We start from the raw sequence: 18,642 nt of genomic DNA on the forward strand, positions 1-18,642 counted from the left end.
CACACACATACACGCCCATGAAGGGGGAAGGGGCAGAGCGAACATAATAAGACCCGCAGGAAACGACATCTCTGTTAAGAGGATGACTAGGTGAAAATAATCAGGGCGCCACCTGCATTGTGTCTCCCCCTCATTCACACCAGTTAAAAAGGAGGAGCAGTGGCCAGTGACCTTAAAATGATGGAAAAAGGGAAATGTGTAGAATTCCACACCAACCACAACATTCCCAGGTGCAGCGCTGATTGAGCGCACCAATGTGGCTCCTCACTACAAAAGCACAATATGACCGAAATCTGAAATTCTTCACAGAGTCTCGATTCACGGTCACAAAATGCTAACAGACCAGTGACACAGGAACAAGCTACATTAGCAACTGAGTCTTTGTCTCCTTCATGCAGCTGATTTTGAAAATGCCTTTCTGCACTAAATATACAAAACAATATTCAAAAAAATATACTAAACTCCAAAAAAACACCTACATCATAATATACGACCACCTTTCATTAACCGTATTTAGCATTTCAGTGACTTAAGGCAAGTCACTGAAAGGCAAAGATAACAAAAAAATATGGGATATGGGTCAAGACAAAGATGTTGTATTTATTGTTAGAATATGGGAAAAGTTCAATTGACAGACTTCTGTATAAATAGCCCCTTACAGAATAACGATTTGCTCCCTCCCTCAACCCCGGACTCAGTTTTCCTATGCTGGAAACATAAATCCCTAACCAAATTCTCAGATTTCTTTGAAGATACAGCTTTTATCCCTTTTGAGAGGCTTTGTTCAATATACAATTTGGCCGAGCACAATCTTTTCCGCTATTTTCAAGTCAGGCATTTTGGGCAAACTCACTATTCTTCCTAACCTGCACTGTCTAACAAAGAGCTGTGGGAAAAGCTTACAGCGTACCGGGTCAGGAGGGCCTCATCTCACATGCATATTACCAACTTACCTGTTTTGATACAATCTGCTTAATTAACACCAGAAACAAATGGGAAGCTGGACTCACGGATGATTTTACAGATGACTGATGGGATGGAGCTATAGACATAATTAGCAGCTCTTCTTAATGTTCCAGACAAAGACTGCTTCAGTTAATGGTTTTTCATAGACTGCAGTGCAGCTAAGCAAATCTAAACGAGCCAAGATCTACCCAGAGATAAAGGACAAATGTGATCAATGTGCTTAGTTTCGCGCAAACCTCACAGATAAGTTTTGGCTGTGTCCCAAACTTTTGGATATCAGTCGGTATGTTTACATGCACACTAATAATTGTAACCCAATTAAGGCAATACTCTATGGCAATACTTGACTATTGAAATCGTCATGTAAGAGAATAATCAGAGTAAGCATAACCCAGTTAACACCTAGATTTCTGGGTTTTTCAATTTTTCAATTTATTGGGGCATGTCGGTCAGCAGACGCAGTAACCCAGATGTTGTACTTACAAAGCAAACAACATGGCTCAGTACAGTAGGGTGGCAAGCGGTAGACCAATTATTAAATGTATCCATGTAAACTGGATACTGTTAGCTTAAACAACAGTCTAGAACTTCTGGAGAATTCCGAAGAGAATACTCTTGAACTTGCAGAGGAGAATTCTCTGATGTTCTAGAACACGAGAACAACATCCAATTTAATAATAGCGATGGTCCAGCAGTTGAGAGGAGAACACTGAAGCATTCTGACCTGGTGTTGTTCTTGAACTTGAGGAAGTAGTGGAGGCAGTTGATGCAGTGGTGGGGTCCGGGACCCTCGCAGCCGTTCTCACTGCACTCAGAGTCACAGGGTCCTAGAGACACACAGTTTAAGGATAAAACATAGGTCAGTATAATAACCTCATCCACATTAATTAACAGACTTGATGGAATTAATAGTTTGGGTATACTTAGATTTAACATGGCAACACCCTTCATCACCATAGTGACAGGACCAACATTCTAAAAATCAGCATTCCTTAGCAATGAATGGCGAACGTGGCTGCTACTATGGTTAAACGGTATATGTGTGGCTCTGGCCTCATCTACTCACCGTTGTAGTCCTCTGTGAACTCCTCATCGGTAGGTGTGGAGCGCGGCTTATCGCTGCGCAGAGGCGAGTACGGGTGCACTAAGGTGCCATAAAGCACCAGTGACCACTCCTTCAGCTTGCCTTCACACAAAACAGCATCGGAAAGTCATAGTCAGACACACACTTCATGTCAATTTAATGAGTTTAAGCCGTCGTGTTGCAGTAGTAATTCGTTTTGTATTAATTATGAATAGGTTATGTTATGATTTAAGTTGGGTCTGTATCCATCTATACTTGGCACCCTCTGTTTTGTCTTGTATGTATATCAAGTTACAAGATGTAAGCGGACTAAGGACTGCACTGAGGAATAAGGCAGTCAAGGTCTGCAAAATCCTGCGTGCCTTCTAAAACCTAAACCCTTCTAGATGAAAATCATAGACTTGTCCCACGGGACCCAAGGAGCATTGTGGTTTGTTTCATGTCTCCAAACTTTAACAATTGCAAAGGTATGATGGTGGTCAGACACGCAGAAAATCAAAGAGACATGACCAACCTAATTAGATTAAACTAATTAGGTTTTCCCGCTGAGAAAATTGGGCACCACCTACATGGCATAGCAGTCTATTCTTAGGATCTGTTATTCTCTATTTGGGATTTTATTATTTTGTTAAATTAGTAGCTCTTTCGAAAGGTTAAATCCACCGCCTCCGGAGCCACATGTGTGCCCCTGCTGGCCTAGGATTAGATCCAGCCATAACTTTCTCTGGTGTCTCCCCTACTCTGCCTCCCTTTCTACTTTAAATAAAATGTAAAAAATGTGTGAATGGACTGTGCAATCTTCTTTTAAAAATAAAATAGTGCCACTTTCATACCAGGTACTTTCTGGCTGCGGAGTTGAGACGGTGAGTCGTGGATCTCTAGGATCCAGTCTCCTGCTGCCTTCTCTCCCCAGCAGTGGGTCGTCATAAACTCCCAGTTCTTAAAACCCTCCATGGAGTGGTCAAACAACCTGAACACCAGAAACACACACACACACACACACAAAGTATACAAATATATCAGATGAGGAAACAACCCAAGTATTGTAAATACCAGTAAAAACAATCACAATCATTCAACCAAGTACAATCACAGTCCCTAATTAAATGTAGACGCATATTGCACAAGGCTGCGATTAGCTTAAGATGAGCCTAGCTACATACAGTGCCTTCAAAAAGTATTCAACCCCCTTGACTTTTTCTGCATTTGGTTGTGTTGCAGCCTGAATTTAAAATGTATTAAATTAAAGCTATATGCGATTTCTTTTTTGTGGTAAAACATTCACTTTTAATGGCTATTAGACGCTCTGGAACAGCCAATTCTGAGCAGTGGTGTACTGGATAATACACTGGCGGGAAATAGTAGTGACGCACAGGAAGTGATGAGTTTTATGTAACATCCGGCTACTATGTTAGTCGACGCTAACACTAATGCTAACTACCGCGGCCACGTTAGCATCGTAGCGGTATATTAGCCAGTTAGCTTTTGTGAGTAGTATTCTACAATGGTGCACACAGCGTTTTATCCTTTATCATACAGTATTGTGAGTGTTTATGTGTACAAACAGTTTTATCCCAAGCAGCCTATGAGTGTTTACTGATCAATAAGCACACGCTTGTTTGTTGTCTGATGTCATTAAAACTGCAATGGCAGTAAAATCAACAGAGTGCAGTTGCGTTATCACAGGTTATCACACACAGCTTTAAGACTTCTTGTTAACAAAGCACGCATGACATGATGAGTGAATGTATTTTTTTAGAAAATGATGTAAACATCTCATTTAAATAAGCATTCAACCCCCTGAGGCAATACTTTGTAGAAGCACCTTCGGCAGCAATTACAGCTCTTGTGGCCTCTCACAAAAAGGCACACTTTAGACATAACCGCCCCGCTAATGTTTCTAAAATTTGATACAGTGGTAGAAGGGCAGCCCTAATGGCCACTGAACAAATAGTGCTGATTGGCCATGTGGTGTTGAGATAATCGGCTAAAATGATTACAAGTGGCAGGAATTTGAACAGGGATATCTCATGTCTCATATCAGGTCCAAAATGTGTGTATCTCCTAATGTGAAACAAGTTGGCAGTGGATCATGGAAGAAATTAACCTTTGGTGAACATCCGACGTGGAACTGGTATATCTTGTCAATTGCATAATGTTGGCGGAGGTATGCGCTCTACTAGTCCACAGAATATTTTGCCTCATACTCTTTCACTGCCTTTTTGCCAAATCCAGGCTGCTATCATTTGCCTTTTTTTCCCCAAGAGTGGCTTCCTTCTGGCCATACAGACCAGATTTGTTAAGTGCTGCACTGACTGTGGTCCTTCCGGCAAGATTTTCGATTTCAGGCAAGGAGCTCTGTAGTTCAGTCAGAGTGGTGCTTTTGGCTCTTGGTCACCTCCTTGACCAAGAACTCAAAGTCTGTGGGACCTTATGTAGACAGATGATGTCCAGTCAATTGAACTGGCCACAACTGATGTGCAATCAAGTGGTAGAGACACGTAAAGGACAGTTAAGGGAATTTGGATGCACATTGCTTCAATTTGGACTGTGACTGCAAAGTGTTGTATACTTATTGACTCAAAACATTTCAGTTTTAATATTAATTTGCAAAACAAATTGTAAAAAAAAAATAAAAATCCACTCTGACATTATCGGCTATTCTGTGTAAATCAGTACACCAAAAAAAAAATTACATTTAATGTATGGATGGCACATCTAAGGAAAAAAAACACCAATTTGGTTTCGTCTTCCCTGTTCACATGTAGCTATTACTTAGTTATAGATGTAAACGCACATTGCAAATTAGGTTTCACAACCCTTTCTTTACCTGTTGGCGAGCAGCTGAGACTTGGTCCCTGAGGGTGAGGTCAGGTTGATTGACAGGTCCCCGCGGCGAGGGTGTGTGATTGTAATGCGTACGACCACATGCTCCAGGTAGATCACATGGTGGTTGGAGTTGTCAACGCATCCCGTCGCCTTGTACACCGATCGTACCACATGCTCTGGACGGATGGTTCTGGAACACAGGGTGGCAACCAATCAAAAGGCAGAAATTAGAGACTTTCGCCATCAGACTTTAAGTGAAAATCTACCTTTTTATTAATATATGTAATTTCTACCATCTTCTATGCAATGGAGAGTTTGTAATGTTGTGAAAAGAGCAGGAAAAACAACTTTATGGACATTGTGACAATACCCAAGGAGATATTCTAGGGGTATTGGTGCATTTTGTTGGCCCAAACTGTTAACATTACAATCAAATAAATGAATAAGATGTCAGATATTGGAGACGACAGTCAATCAGATTTAATAATGTACTCATATCATGAAGCAGATGCTGATGGACTGACCCAAGGAAGGAAGGGAGCATTATCCATGAAAAGTGGGTTCTCTTTTACTTTAAGAACTATGCTAGTCAGTCAGATTGGGATATCTTTCCACTTGGCGAGGTCGTGATATGAATTTCAAAGTGAACTCATGACACGGGTGGGGTGGTGTGGCTTATGCCCCTTTACATACCTGGGTGCATCACATAAATTCCTCTTTCTTTCCCTCAGCTGGTCAGAAGGCGAGGGATCCTAACTACGGAGGGATCCTAAGATAAGTTTCTTGTTGTGTGTTCGAAGCTACTGCAAGTGATCGCCGAGTCGCACCTAAACATCCAAGTTTCACAAGGCTGAGCTATCCCTTAAAAAGAATCACATTTACTTCTTTTGAATGTACTTCTTCCAGCAATCTCAGCAAGAGAACACTATGGTAAAAATCAATATAAAATGTGCACAAAACAGTCCATTTGAAGGCTATCCGTGTCACAAACCTCAACCTTCCTATACAATAGATTTGTTAAGCAGAAACCGAGAAGCATGACTATGATAACAAAAAGAAAGAACCTTATTTGTTCTGTCTGCTATGCATAGAACAGCAGCACAAAAACGGCCCAACAGCCAATCCAAACATCTAATGACCCATTGAGTTGAACAGCTGTGGTATGATCTAATATAATAGCTATACAATAACGAAAAGAAAGAAAAAAAACAAAGGATGGTCCAATACACGAGACACTGAATACCATCTTGCCAGCACAAGGCCTTGGAGAAAAAGAGTCATACTGTAAGTTACGGCTCCACAGCAGTAGCAAGTGTGGCTTCGCAGCGGCTGGGCCAACTCGACAGATCAACTCGCCTGTAGCACTGGATCAGAAGCAGGAGAGTTTCTTTACTGGAAACTAAAACGTAGCTGGCAACTTACCTCAGCTGGCAAAAAAAAACGTATAAAAGAATCACTGTAATTTAATTTTGGGGGGGAGAGGTTTAAAGACATAAATAATGGCAATGACTTGCGTTGTTTGGCCCTGTATTGGAAACCGGGTTATTAGAATCACCGTTGTCAGGGTTACAATCATGGTGTAGACATATTTAAGGGTCTAAGTGATACAACACAGATGTTTATCATTGAAAGGAAAATTACCGCAAGCCAATTTATCTACTTAAAGACTGTCTTTGGTTGTTGCGTGAAAGATGAAGCTGTACTTGGCATGAATTCCTCTGACTTAGCTCAAGGATTAATTGAGACAAAGAGCAACACAGAGGCTTATTTGACAGCTAAAACTTGTTTCTTGGCATTCAGACCATACACTCCATATACTGTCTAAACCCACAGGGAATTCAATTACACACAAATATACTGGGTTACATCATTCAGCTATTTGTTTGCACAAAAGTTTAGCGTGAATGTGACTTACTATCTTACATTTTAAGAATAAACGATTGTGTTGAAATTTCTTTGTGTGATCATTTTATTGATGAATTATCGCTAAAATATATGCCATTTTATTTCGGAAAGGCCAATATTGGCTGATAAGATAACAAAGCTATAACTGTAACTTTCCCCACAGGGAAATTGGTAACACTGGTGCAATGAATATAATTGTCGCACATCAATTCTTTCATCCGATTAGTATGAAAGGAATGAAACTGCATGCACATGAAGCAATGTGGCTTATTTGATTCCTGTGACAATAATGTGTCTTTTAAAAATACTAATCATTTTTAAGCAGGTTTAGTAGCAGGTTATGCGTCATTTTCCAGGGAAGAGCTGGTTGAGCAAGCCAGCAGCACATGAAGTAACAGACAGACAATCCAAAACCATTTCTCTCCTTGTCCTTGCTCCAGACTCGTAAGAGTCCATCTCCTCGTCCAGCAGCAGTCATTTACTTATTGGAAGGCTGATCATGACGACTGCTGGGGGACTAATAGCCAATATAAATAACTTGTATTAAAACTGAACTGTGAAAATAGAGATACATAACAGACAAAACAGAGATGTACAACTACATGCATACGCCACAGAATGACAGAAAGAAAAATAACAGAAAGAAAACACTGGTTGTCTCTTCCAGAACTAGTCGATGACTGATCGGAAAGCCGACAGCAGTAATGGTCGGGGAGACCGGGGCTGATGTCACGGCTCTGGCTTCTCAGCAACACAACACAGATAACTGAACCATACGCATGGGACTGAGCAGAGCAGATGCAGAGCTGATTACCACCAGCCTGATTGCACACAGATCAGGCAGTTCTCCTGGTGCGTGCTCCAAGTGGAGTGAAGCGAGCGATTGCAGACAGACATTACCGAACGCACTCAGAGGGGCCAGCCAGAGGGTGTGTGGGAACGCGGCGGTGATGTGATGGTTGCAGTTATGTAGCAAGTTAGAGGCACAATAACGGAAAGGGAGAACCGTGAAACACACACACATACCTGCGCAGGGGCACACACACACACACAGACGTACCGACACAGGCACATATATGGCAGACCAAAAGGAAGACACGCTTAAAAACACAAAGACACAGTATCACTCCTTCTCTATCACTCCCTTTTTTGGCCTTTCTCTTTCCATCTCACAATCACATGCAAGTTCATAGACTCAAAGACTGCAGCAAGTGAGCCCAAGTGAGACAAAGTGAGACAAATACACAGAACTAATTCATGCTTTGTCTGGGGAAAAGAATGTTTAAAACTTTTTGGGGCAGCTTTAAAAGTCTTTTTTTTGTACTGCGCTGCACACAAACTCTTCATAACTTAATCGCCTTCCTCCCGGAAAAAAAAACCCTGACGCCTTTTGTTTCCGGTGATTGTCCACTTCACACTTACAATTCACTTCTTTGCGAACCCGTCATTCAGCTGTATGGAGGATGGGTAATTCTCCCAGTGACTGGACAAATGTGTGAGCGCCCAATTCACACGTCTTGTAGACTACTCATGAATACACACCGCAAAAAAAAAAAAAAAAAAAGAAGGGGTGGGCTAAAGCGTACCAAGACAGTGAATCATGATTTTTTTTTTTTTATTCTTCCAACCGACATCACTGGGAATCTCTCCACGGCGGACGCATATTACACCACAACACAGCGGCCTGAACACGCCTGCTTCTGACACAAGCTGGACTTTACATAAGCCTCATATGGACTGACTTGTGCAGCCGAGCAGAACAGACAGAAAGACAGTGATAATGCTGCAGTCGCTGGTCACCGAGCCTCAGAGTGAAAGAACACCGGTTCGGGGCCCATGCTCACCCAGCTTAACACAGAACACTGCTCAAGCTTCCAGCTGCATCAAGAATAACAAGCTGTGAAGCCCTGGCTCTGTGTCTGTGTGTGTGTGTGTGTGTGTGTGTGTGTGTGTGTGTGTGTGTGTGTGTGTGTGTGTATGTGTGTGTGTGTGTGTGTGTGTGTGTAGTAAAGGTCTTATGTGAGAACTACCCTGCCAGAACTAATGCTTGGCCCCTATCAAGGTACAGCTTGCACAACCGCACTCTCACACACATGCCGGTGCATAAAACACCAGGGAGAGGGGGGGGGGGGGGGGGGAATGAGAGAGAAAATAAGAGAGAAAGACAGTGAGACTACGAGAGAGCGAAACAGATTGAGAGAGAGGGAGGAGGGGAAGGGTTGAGTGAGAGGGACAGAGGCTATGACCAAATGTTCTCATACCATACTGCATACTAGCTATTAAAGAGTTTGCAGGAGGCATAAAAAACAACATATTCCATCTCTATTCATAATGCAGCCATCTTTTGTCACATATGTTGCTCTCAAACTTGGCTCACTTCTCTGGCATTTAACTTATACACTATACTTGAGTATATAGTTTTCGTAATGACTTCAGGACATCATATATATTCAAATGTAATTAGTGTACATAAATAAATATAAAAAAATGGCCATCTGTCATTGCGGCACCTCAGTGGATTTCTAGAATGATTTTACCGCATGATGGCTGCAATAGGATGTTTTAAAACCTAAAACAAAATGCTAAAACAGACCTGTGGTTCCAGGAGTTTTAGCACTTTGGCTCAAGTGTGTGTGTTGGTTTTTTTTATTCATATGTGGGTTCAACAACTGCTCACTTCTTAGGACAGCTTGTCAGTACGTAAAAGGAGATGGTTCTTTTTCGGTTTGTGATTGGAAATAGATTAAAGCTAGGGACCGGGGAAGAGTTCTGGTTATCAGGTAGTGGATTTGGTCGTGGGGGATTAAGGTTAAGGAATGCATGTTATTGCAAGCTGTCAGGATATCTTTGCTTGTGTGTGTATGCGTGTGTGTGTGTGTGTGTGTGGATGCATGAGCTCTACCTGATCTGTCGGTCTGCGCTCTCCACACAGATGTGCTGGGAAGGGACTTGCTTCCACCGCTCCGCCTCCTTCACCATCGCCTCGGCGTCCATCAGGCCAAAGCCGTACAGGTGGCTGACTGTAGGACACAGAGTGAAGCTAATCAGACCGCTGCACTGTTGACTCTCCAAGTTCTCAGGCCAGTGGTGGTTTTTCAACAAGGGGGCTGTTTAAAACTGCAAGCTCCTGCATTCGTTTTTGGGGAACGTTTTATTTGTTTCGTCATTGACAAGACCATTTTTGTCGTTATCTCTGAAAGCGTCAATGCAACAAATAGTCTAGTGTTTTTCAAGTGCTTAGTCAGGACCTAAATGTAGGTTATGAAAAAATGTAAATTGAAAAATGTCCAAAAATTGACATGAAAAGCTACAGACTGTTCTGACTGTGTCTGAGTGTAAAGTAGGCTGAAGGAAACACTGTGGGCTTGCAGGATGGTAGTAGCCCGGTTCCAGACTCCTGAATCGCGTCCCGCCCACTTTTCCGATTTTGTCGAGCGATTCAGAGAATAATGGAGTGGCAACGAAATGGCCATTCAGTCAGAATATCAGGCTAGTGTAGTAATCTAACACTGAAAAAAGAAAAAGTTTGGAAACCACAATGAACTCATAGATAGAGCTAATCAAATAAGAATTCCTTCCATACTTCTGTCCATCCCCCCACACACTCCACCCCCGGCCGCCGCTGCCGCTCTCCGTGTTACGTGGTCACACACACACACACACACACACACACACACCCCTCCCCTTCTGTTTCTCCTTAGTTCCTCTTTGAAACAACAGCCGCTTGGAAAATCTCCAGGCACACTGGGCCTGCAGCCTGGCTGACCCTTAGTTCTCGCTCTCTCGCTCTCTCACTCTCACATACCACACACACACACACACACACACACACACACACAGGTATGCGTATACACTCAAGCATGCACACTTTATGAAACAAAGACCACCACCATGACTCTGACAGGTAGATGGAAGCTGGTAGTGGGTTTGTTTATGAAGAGTGCATAGGCTAGGAGGAACAATGGAGTTATGTGCGCATGAGAGTGTGTGTGTGTGTGTGTGTGTGTGTGTGTGTGTGCGTGCGTGCGTGCGTGCGTGCGTGCGTGCGTGCGTGCGTGCGTGTGTGCGTGCGTGGGTGTGAAATGCTATCAGCCTTGTGATTGGGGAAAAACGACCCAAGAGTCAAAATCATGAATATTTATGAATGTTTCTTCCTTTTATATCTTTCCTTCACACTCCATGTCCCGGCCTGCCATGACGACTTCTATTGCATTTGATTCTATCGTTGCAATCTGTCACAATCACAAGTTTAATTCACTTCCACAGTGATTCTATTTGGATGCTTTATAGGGATTAATTAGCCCTATCTTTTTTTTACATTTTTTTAACGTTTCTTTTTTTGGTGCGGTGAAATGGAAGATTTTTAGATTTGTAGCAGTGGATCAAATTTTCCCTTTGCTGGAAGAATGTAAAATGTAGGAAAGATTGAGAAGTTTAATAAAATTTTAGTCAAGCTCCAGAGAAATCAAAAACAAAAGCACATTATGTATCACAGTAAAATGTGCAACTGGTCAGAAATTTCAGTTATTTCTGTAATTCTGAATCATTTAGCCATATAATGTTGATTACCATATGATTTGAGGATGACAAGTCCCAACCAGACTCAATATAAGGACACCTTAAGAAGTAAGACTAAACTGCATTCCGTTTCATGGCACTGAATCAAACTGAATTATTGACCTATTCAAACATATGTTCCTTGTATTGAATTGCTAACTACATATCGAGTTTCGTATTGAATCAGTCTGACTTTACATTCAGAAAGAACTTCAGCCATTCAACAAATTTTTCAACTTGAGTGTGAAATTCACCTGATACAGTAAAGCAAAAGCCAATCAGCGTTAAGTGGGAATCTATCCAGGCAGCTGTATTTACAGTGGGAAAAATGTCCATCGGGTATCTGTGACCAACACTGACCAATGACATCTGCACAAAAGACATTGGTCATGCTGGCCGCCAAGCCTGGCACAAAAGGACCAAAATACAAGCATGATAGAATAAAAAATGTAATGCTGAAGCATAGTTTCAAGTAATCTACACTGCCTCATCATTCCTCACGTTTAAAAAAAGAAGTCCAGAAAGATGTCAAGCAAAACCACTAATCATATAGGTTGTGTCTATGGCCCTGGCTGCTTTCTGTAGTGCCAAGTGGTGCCATCAAACACATTTACATGTCATCACGCCAATTTCACTGCATATTTATTAAAGGATAACACCGGTGTCATTTTAGTTTTGTTGTAACGCCATTCATGCCCATGAAAGGTCTAAACCCACCGACGTATTTTTGCCACATAGTCAGAAACTTCTACTGTCTGTTCTACTTTTTAGGGAAAGATGCAAAACACGTGTTGTTCAACATCATGTATTACGTTAGTCAAGGCAGCAGTTTGTCTCTGAGCTGATTTTAGTAGATTTATGAAAACAATAGAAGCCTGTGACTTCCAGGAGGTCGGGAAAACCTGCAGTAGAACAGACAGTAGAAGCTTCTGACTGTCGCAAATAATATCGGTGGGTTTAGACTTTTCGTGGGCAATAACAGCAATGGGAAAAAACTAATATTACACCAGTGTTATCCTTCAAGTCAAGTGATCAAACTTGACTTTTAGGGTGAGAAGGTAGACCTGCATGTCTCTGTGAATGTCTATGGTTTAGGTATGTGTGTGTGTGTGTGTGTGTGTGTGTGTGTGTGTGAGTGTGTGTGTGTACCGTTGTATCCAGCAGCATTGGTCTTCCAGTCGGGGGCGTTGAGATGTCCGGCTCTAGACGTCTTTACAATGATGTGCTGGACGTCTCTCCACGATAGAAGAGGACTGGTGGAAGAAAACACACACAGCCACACTTAAATTATTTTGTTCATATACACCATAAAGACAAACCCAAGGAGATAAATAGAGCAGATAAAGATGATCAAGAAGTCTGCAGGAACTAAATATGAATATACAACACTAAGGCAATCATTTACACATACTCAAATGGCCATATGCATACAATATAAATTATGCATACACACACGCATATATATAAACTCAGAAGTCAGGCTTCCCAACACTGTACATGAGGATAACACTGGCAAAAATGAAAAAAGAAGGAAAATGGCATCTTCACTGCAAATAAATGGCAGCTCGGTGTCCATAGATGGGAGTTCTGCATGTAGGGGGGGGGCTTACAGAGAGAGAGAGAGAAAGAAAGACAGGAGCGGGACAACAGACAGATCTTCGTTATGGGAACAACTTCAGACGACAGCATGAGGAAGGGTAGGCGGTTGAAAAGAATTAGAAAAGTGAGCATAAAAAGATTAGGATAAAGGGGGATAGAAGTTAAACAAGGTAAGAGAAAAGAGGATGAAAGGGGATGAAATGTTTTAAAAAAAAAAAAAACAGTAATATAGGTGGCAGATCAGTGAGAGAGAAAATTACAGACAGGCATAGACGGGGAGCAGAGATGCCCGTCCATCCATCCGTCCCTACTTTCTCAGATCTCACGTGAGATCCGTTACGAGATGGCAGCCATGTGTCCCGACTCCTTTGATGTCCAAACGCTACATTAAAAAAGGGAAAAACCGGGAAGAAGTGGGTCACCAAGTTTCCTGGGAATCCCTTCCATCTCATATGCCGGCCAGATGCTCCGCTCCCTCCCCTCGTGCCACTCCCTCGCCCTCCGAGACCACCGGGTTCTGCACAGCTCCGAAGCAGCTGACCTGAACCCAGCATTTAAGGGTTTATATCCCACCGTACGGATTTGCAAAACTAAGATGCTTAAGATCATTTTTAAGGCTTTATATAGTGAAGAATAACAGGAGTGATGTGAGAGGGAGACAGAGTGTGACACACAGCAAAGGAAGCTCATGAATCTGACTTTATATTAGATTAGAGAGACTTTATTGTCCCGAAGGAAATTTGTCTTGGACTGTATAAAATGCACATCATTTTTTTTTTATATATATATACTTGAACACGTTGCACTTCAGCCCACTGAGCCACCAAGCTGCTTGCGTAAAAGCAGGTTCTTCCCTGGCTTCCTGCGATCTCTCACACACATTAAGAGTGGAAAATATCTCTGACTGCAGCTAAGCTAATGGCTGGCCATCAATCTCTCACAGCACTAAGAGCTTGGAAAAGAGCTGATCTTTTCACATTTGCCGTCTATCAATCCTCGGCTTTCAAATGAAAGCAATCAAATAGACTTAACGGACTGTCCAGTCAAGCTTTTTTGCAATTATCAGGATTATATTCAAGACAAATTGCTTACTGGTGTTGTGGATGCGATCGGGACGAGACAAAAAGCTGAGAATATCGGGGGGAAAAGGGGAAGACTTCATTTAAAATGAATGGGAGTTCTGCTTGCACGAAGCCTGAAATTTCACATCATTGCCGACAGTTCACCGACTATGACTTTAACACGTTCAGAATTCACTACCACCTCCACCATAAAAACCACACACACACACACACACCCCTCATCTACCAAACGCTATTCAAAAACAGAGTCTAAACAGACGAAAATAAAATATCAAGTGAAAATAATTAAAAGATGGTTATCTCATAAGTAGACGCAGAAGAGTGCTATGAAAAGTCAGAATAATTAATGATCAGATCAATATTAATAGGCTTAGCTTCCACTGTGTAATTATGGTTCCATAAATGTTTCATGGCCATTAATTAAAAGTGACTTTGGCGTCGTTATCTAGGCCACGACAGCCTTCCTATAAACAAGCCAATACTAATTAATGGAGCAGCTCGCATATTGGGGAAAACCATAGGCGAAAGCATATCAGAACGCCTAATATAGGTTTCTTGGTACTCCTCCCTGGTGTAATTATGGATGAATACACACAGGGGCAATCTGGAGGAAGAGAGCGAAGAGGGAAGTAAGTGAAGGGGGGGGGGGGGGGGGGAGAGGATAGAGAAACGGAAAGATGCCAAGTCTAAAATGTTTCGACAGTCTATAGCTTCATCTCACCTTGCTTCAGCTCTGTGATGGAAGATTTACAAGCCCGCCAACCTGTGATGAGCATTTTTCAGTCTAGGCTACAGCAAATTGGCCTCTCGAGTTTGAAAGCACACAAATGGAGAAGAAATTGAGTTTTTTTTTTTACTCCTCCGCTCCTGCTTTGGTCCTCTAAAAACTCTCAGTGGATGAGGTTCTTAGGTTAGTTATCCTTCCTTATTTCTTGTTTAGCCCCCCTAATTTCCTCTCTGAATTCTCCTGCCTACACTATCACTTGCCTTTCCATCTCTTCACTTCAAGGTCACAAGGTAAAGAAGGGGAAATAAATGAAGTCTCTGAAGCTCTAAGTCTTTGCTGTGTTAAAACTCATGAAATGATAAATAATTTGCTCGACTCCTCAACATCTTAAACTCGGCGTCACCCACAGAGTAAAGGGCACAGGACGGGTTTTCCGAGGTAACATGTTCCACCGCCAAACCGAGGAAACAGGCCTCACTTCAGAGTGTTTAGTGAGGTCTGGCGTAACGGCGTCTTTATGTGTTTATCACAGCAACTCGACTCGCTTCCATTCAGCAGATAAGAGCTGATATCATCACCACGGCACAAAGAGTTTCTCCAAACAGTTTCCCCTCTCCCTCGTTCTCCCTCCCCTCTCTTTGCGTGTGTGTGCCTGCATGCGAGTCTATCCATGTGAGGGATAGAAAGAGAGAACATTTGCCTTGGAAGAAGAGAAAAAAAAAGAGAAAAAAGACCATCGTGAAAGTGGGGGAGACGCTGAGCAAGCGCGAGAGTGAGAAAGTGAGACAGCAGAAGAGAAGAAAGCAGGCGAGGGAGAAGCAGTGTGTGATAATCTCGTTGAGGAAACGGGCTTATGTGCCCAGGACTGCCTGGAAACCAAGCATATTTTCTACTGGGGGGATTTGGATTGGATTATCCAGGTTAAATAAAATGACCTCGGCTAACTGAGCCGCTCAACATGTGATGATGGGGTAAAGCCCAATTCAGAGTCTCTGCACCTGCGCTGCACACATTCCAATTCATGAATTGGTCACAAGGTATGAGCACCGATGGGTTTCAATGAGAGCTGGGGCAGGCATCTGCTAAACCACATACTAAAAGCCACAGCAGGACTTAAGGCCATGACAGGACAGCAATAAAAACAGAGGTAACTTGTTTTTAAAATGGAGGTATCTTACTTTCAAACGGGCACTTCAACCCTCCCGCCAAACATTTGTGGTGTGCAAGTCTATTCTTGCTTGAGCATCTGGCCCCCAAAATGTCTGTGGCTAGTCCTGCAGTTTGAAATCAACTGACTCCACAATGCTCTGCTTCTGCCGAAAAAAACCCATCTTCTGATGTCTTTAACTGTTAAACAACGATGGCAGAACAGAACTTGTGGGCTGTGGTAAAATGCTGCACACAGAGGCAAGTCATCCCGACCATTCGTCTTGCACTGAGCTGTGAATGCACAAGCTGTAGATGTGAGGCAATAAGTCACAACGAGGAGGCAGAATATCTGTGCATATGTGCTGACACTCTGAACCGACCTCCGACAAAGATGCTTAAAGTAGGATTTTCACAGAATGTATTGTAGTGAGATGATTTGTTATAACCAGCACCGCTTCCCCCGAGCCTGAGAGCTGCTTTCTACCAGCCGGCAATACCGGAAACTTCCCATACTGTCCCAAGTGAAAGCAAGAGGCAGATCTGTATATATGTTCAGGCAGAAGCAGATATGCACACTACCAGTCAAAAGTTTGGACACATTTTTTCTTCATTTTTTTACTATTTTTCACATTTTAGAATAATAGTAAAGACATCAAAACTATGAAATAACACAAATGGAAGTATGATCGAAAAAGTGTTAAATCAAAACTATCTTATATTTTAGATTCTTTAAAGTAGCCGCCCCTTGCCTTGATGGAAAGACAAAGGCTTTGGAAAGAAATTCATACACAGGCATCAACTTCACTATTTATATTTGTCTAAAAAAACAATTTCAAGCATTTAAGCATAAGCCTTTAGATCAAAATGGCTTTAAGATCATGAAAAATTACATTCAATCAGGTGTGTCCAAACATTTGACTGGCAGTGTATAGTCTACTATCTTGTGTTGTCCCTTTAGCATGTCTTGTATTGTATGTGAGGTCCAGTAACCTTGCAATTTGTCAGTGTATCTCTGCACCGATGTCAAAGGGACAAACTGATTAAAACAGAGACAGCTGCATGTGTCAGCTTCACCACTGGCTTGACAATGATGCATCCGTGAGAAAATGCCGCACGTGTTCCCCTTAAAGATCGATGAGGCGAGAGGACAAGAGGGCATTAGAAGGTAAGCAGAGGCCAAAGGGATGAAGCGGAGGGATGAGGTTAAGTGGATCTTACTTTGCCTCCAGAGCCAGCGCAATGATGGCAGCAGCCATGGGAGCCGAGGCCGATGTCCCTGTGTGACTGTCTGTACACCGATGTCTCAGGTCTGTTGTGATCTGCAGATAGAGAGGGGGGGGGGGGGGGGGGGGGGGTGAAGAGAGAGAGCAAAGAGAGAGATGGAGGAAAGGGAGACAAAGAGAAGGCGTTATAGAAAGGGGAAAGAGGGCAATGGAAGGTAATGGACGGAGAACAGGGAAGGGAAGAGAAGACAAAGAAGGAAAAAGGAGGGGATGGGGTAGGAAGGTGGGGAAGTGAAAGAGGGAAGGGGAAAGAACGGGAGAGGAAGGAAGGAAGGAAGGAAGGAAGGAAGGAAGGGGTGCAATGGAGGAGATGAAGAAAAAGGGGCGATACAGGAGGGGGAGAGAAACAGGCGGAGGTGGGGGGGTGGAAACAGAGGTGGTGGGAGAGGAAGAGAGGAGAAAATGGAGTGACAGTAAGGGCAGGAGGAGAGAGAGAGAGAGAGAGAGAGAGAGAGAGAGAGAGAGACAGAGAGAGGGAGAGAGAGATTCAAGTCGTGAGGATCAGGAGGATTTAGACACACCTGAAACTCACATTCCAGCTTTGATACACTGCCCTGCTGCAGATAACGGACACACACACACACACACACACACACACACTAATCACCAGTTCTTCCCCCTCGAGAATTCAAGAAATCAATCCAATGGCCAAGGAGAACCAAAGGGCAGAGAGTAAGACGCAATAAGAGCTTGTGAAATTTGTTGTTAAAACAGTGTGTATTCGCTCTGATTGTATGGACTTTAGTCAGCCAACTAGTCATTCAGACAGCTTGCCAGTCAGTCAGCCAAGAAAAGCTTGGCTAACGTCCAGTCTGAGCCCCCATCAAAGGACCTTTCCTGGACCAAAAAGTTTGAGGGATTATCTGAACACACATACACACACACACACACACACACATACACACACACACACACACACATCAAGAGTCTGAAATGGTTTAGTACGAAGTGAAAGTGGTCCAACAGCATTAGAGGTAGACGGGACAGTATGTGCTCAAGTAGATTAGACTGACATTCAGATAAATGAGGTTCTACTGTAAGTGTACAAAGCCTTCGTAGTAGGGCAACTGTACAGAGAGTGAACACATCAAAAGAGTGTGTGTGTGTGTGTGTGTGTGTGTGTGCGCGCACTGTCTGCAGCATCAATACGGGGAATGTAGCAAGGAATTGCCAGACAAGCTAGCACACAGTGGCCAACTGTCACTGTCCATCCCAGTGAATCATGGGAGAGGTTTGGTCAGCTCGGGTCAAACCAGGACACTCTACTGGGCAGGCAAGCGCACACACACACACACACACACACACCACATTAAATAGGTTAAAAGACAAGAGTTACGGCCCTTGATGCCAAATCAGAGCAGTTGTGATCACGCTTTACTCATTCCAAATGAAATTGCATACGTACAAACTGTTTAATAATCCCTTTTCTAAATCCTGTTCAAATGTTTTAGTTTTGAAAGC

At 42.8% G+C, this 18,642-nt stretch overlaps 1 protein-coding gene across 2 annotated transcripts in view; it reads right to left on the reverse strand.

Moving 5' to 3' along the window:
- Window positions 1–18,642, reverse strand: part of pcsk5b (proprotein convertase subtilisin/kexin type 5b) — a 91,449-nt gene that overhangs the window by 41,797 nt on the left and 31,010 nt on the right. For both annotated transcript variants that reach the window (XM_078285110.1, XM_071920368.2), the window contains exons 9-15: window positions 17,117–17,217; window positions 12,491–12,594; window positions 9,687–9,804; window positions 4,881–5,069; window positions 2,884–3,020; window positions 2,033–2,152; window positions 1,691–1,793 (exon numbers count right to left, since the gene is read on the reverse strand). In XM_078285110.1, coding sequence (XP_078141236.1) covers window positions 1,691–1,793; window positions 2,033–2,152; window positions 2,884–3,020; window positions 4,881–5,069; window positions 9,687–9,804; window positions 12,491–12,594; window positions 17,117–17,217 — 872 coding nt within the window. The remainder of the gene's footprint in view (window positions 1–1,690; window positions 1,794–2,032; window positions 2,153–2,883; window positions 3,021–4,880; window positions 5,070–9,686; window positions 9,805–12,490; window positions 12,595–17,116; window positions 17,218–18,642) is intronic.

Source organism: Centroberyx gerrardi, chromosome 8, assembly GCF_048128805.1.
Source record: "Centroberyx gerrardi isolate f3 chromosome 8, fCenGer3.hap1.cur.20231027, whole genome shotgun sequence".
Lineage (NCBI taxonomy): Eukaryota > Metazoa > Chordata > Actinopteri > Beryciformes > Berycidae > Centroberyx > Centroberyx gerrardi.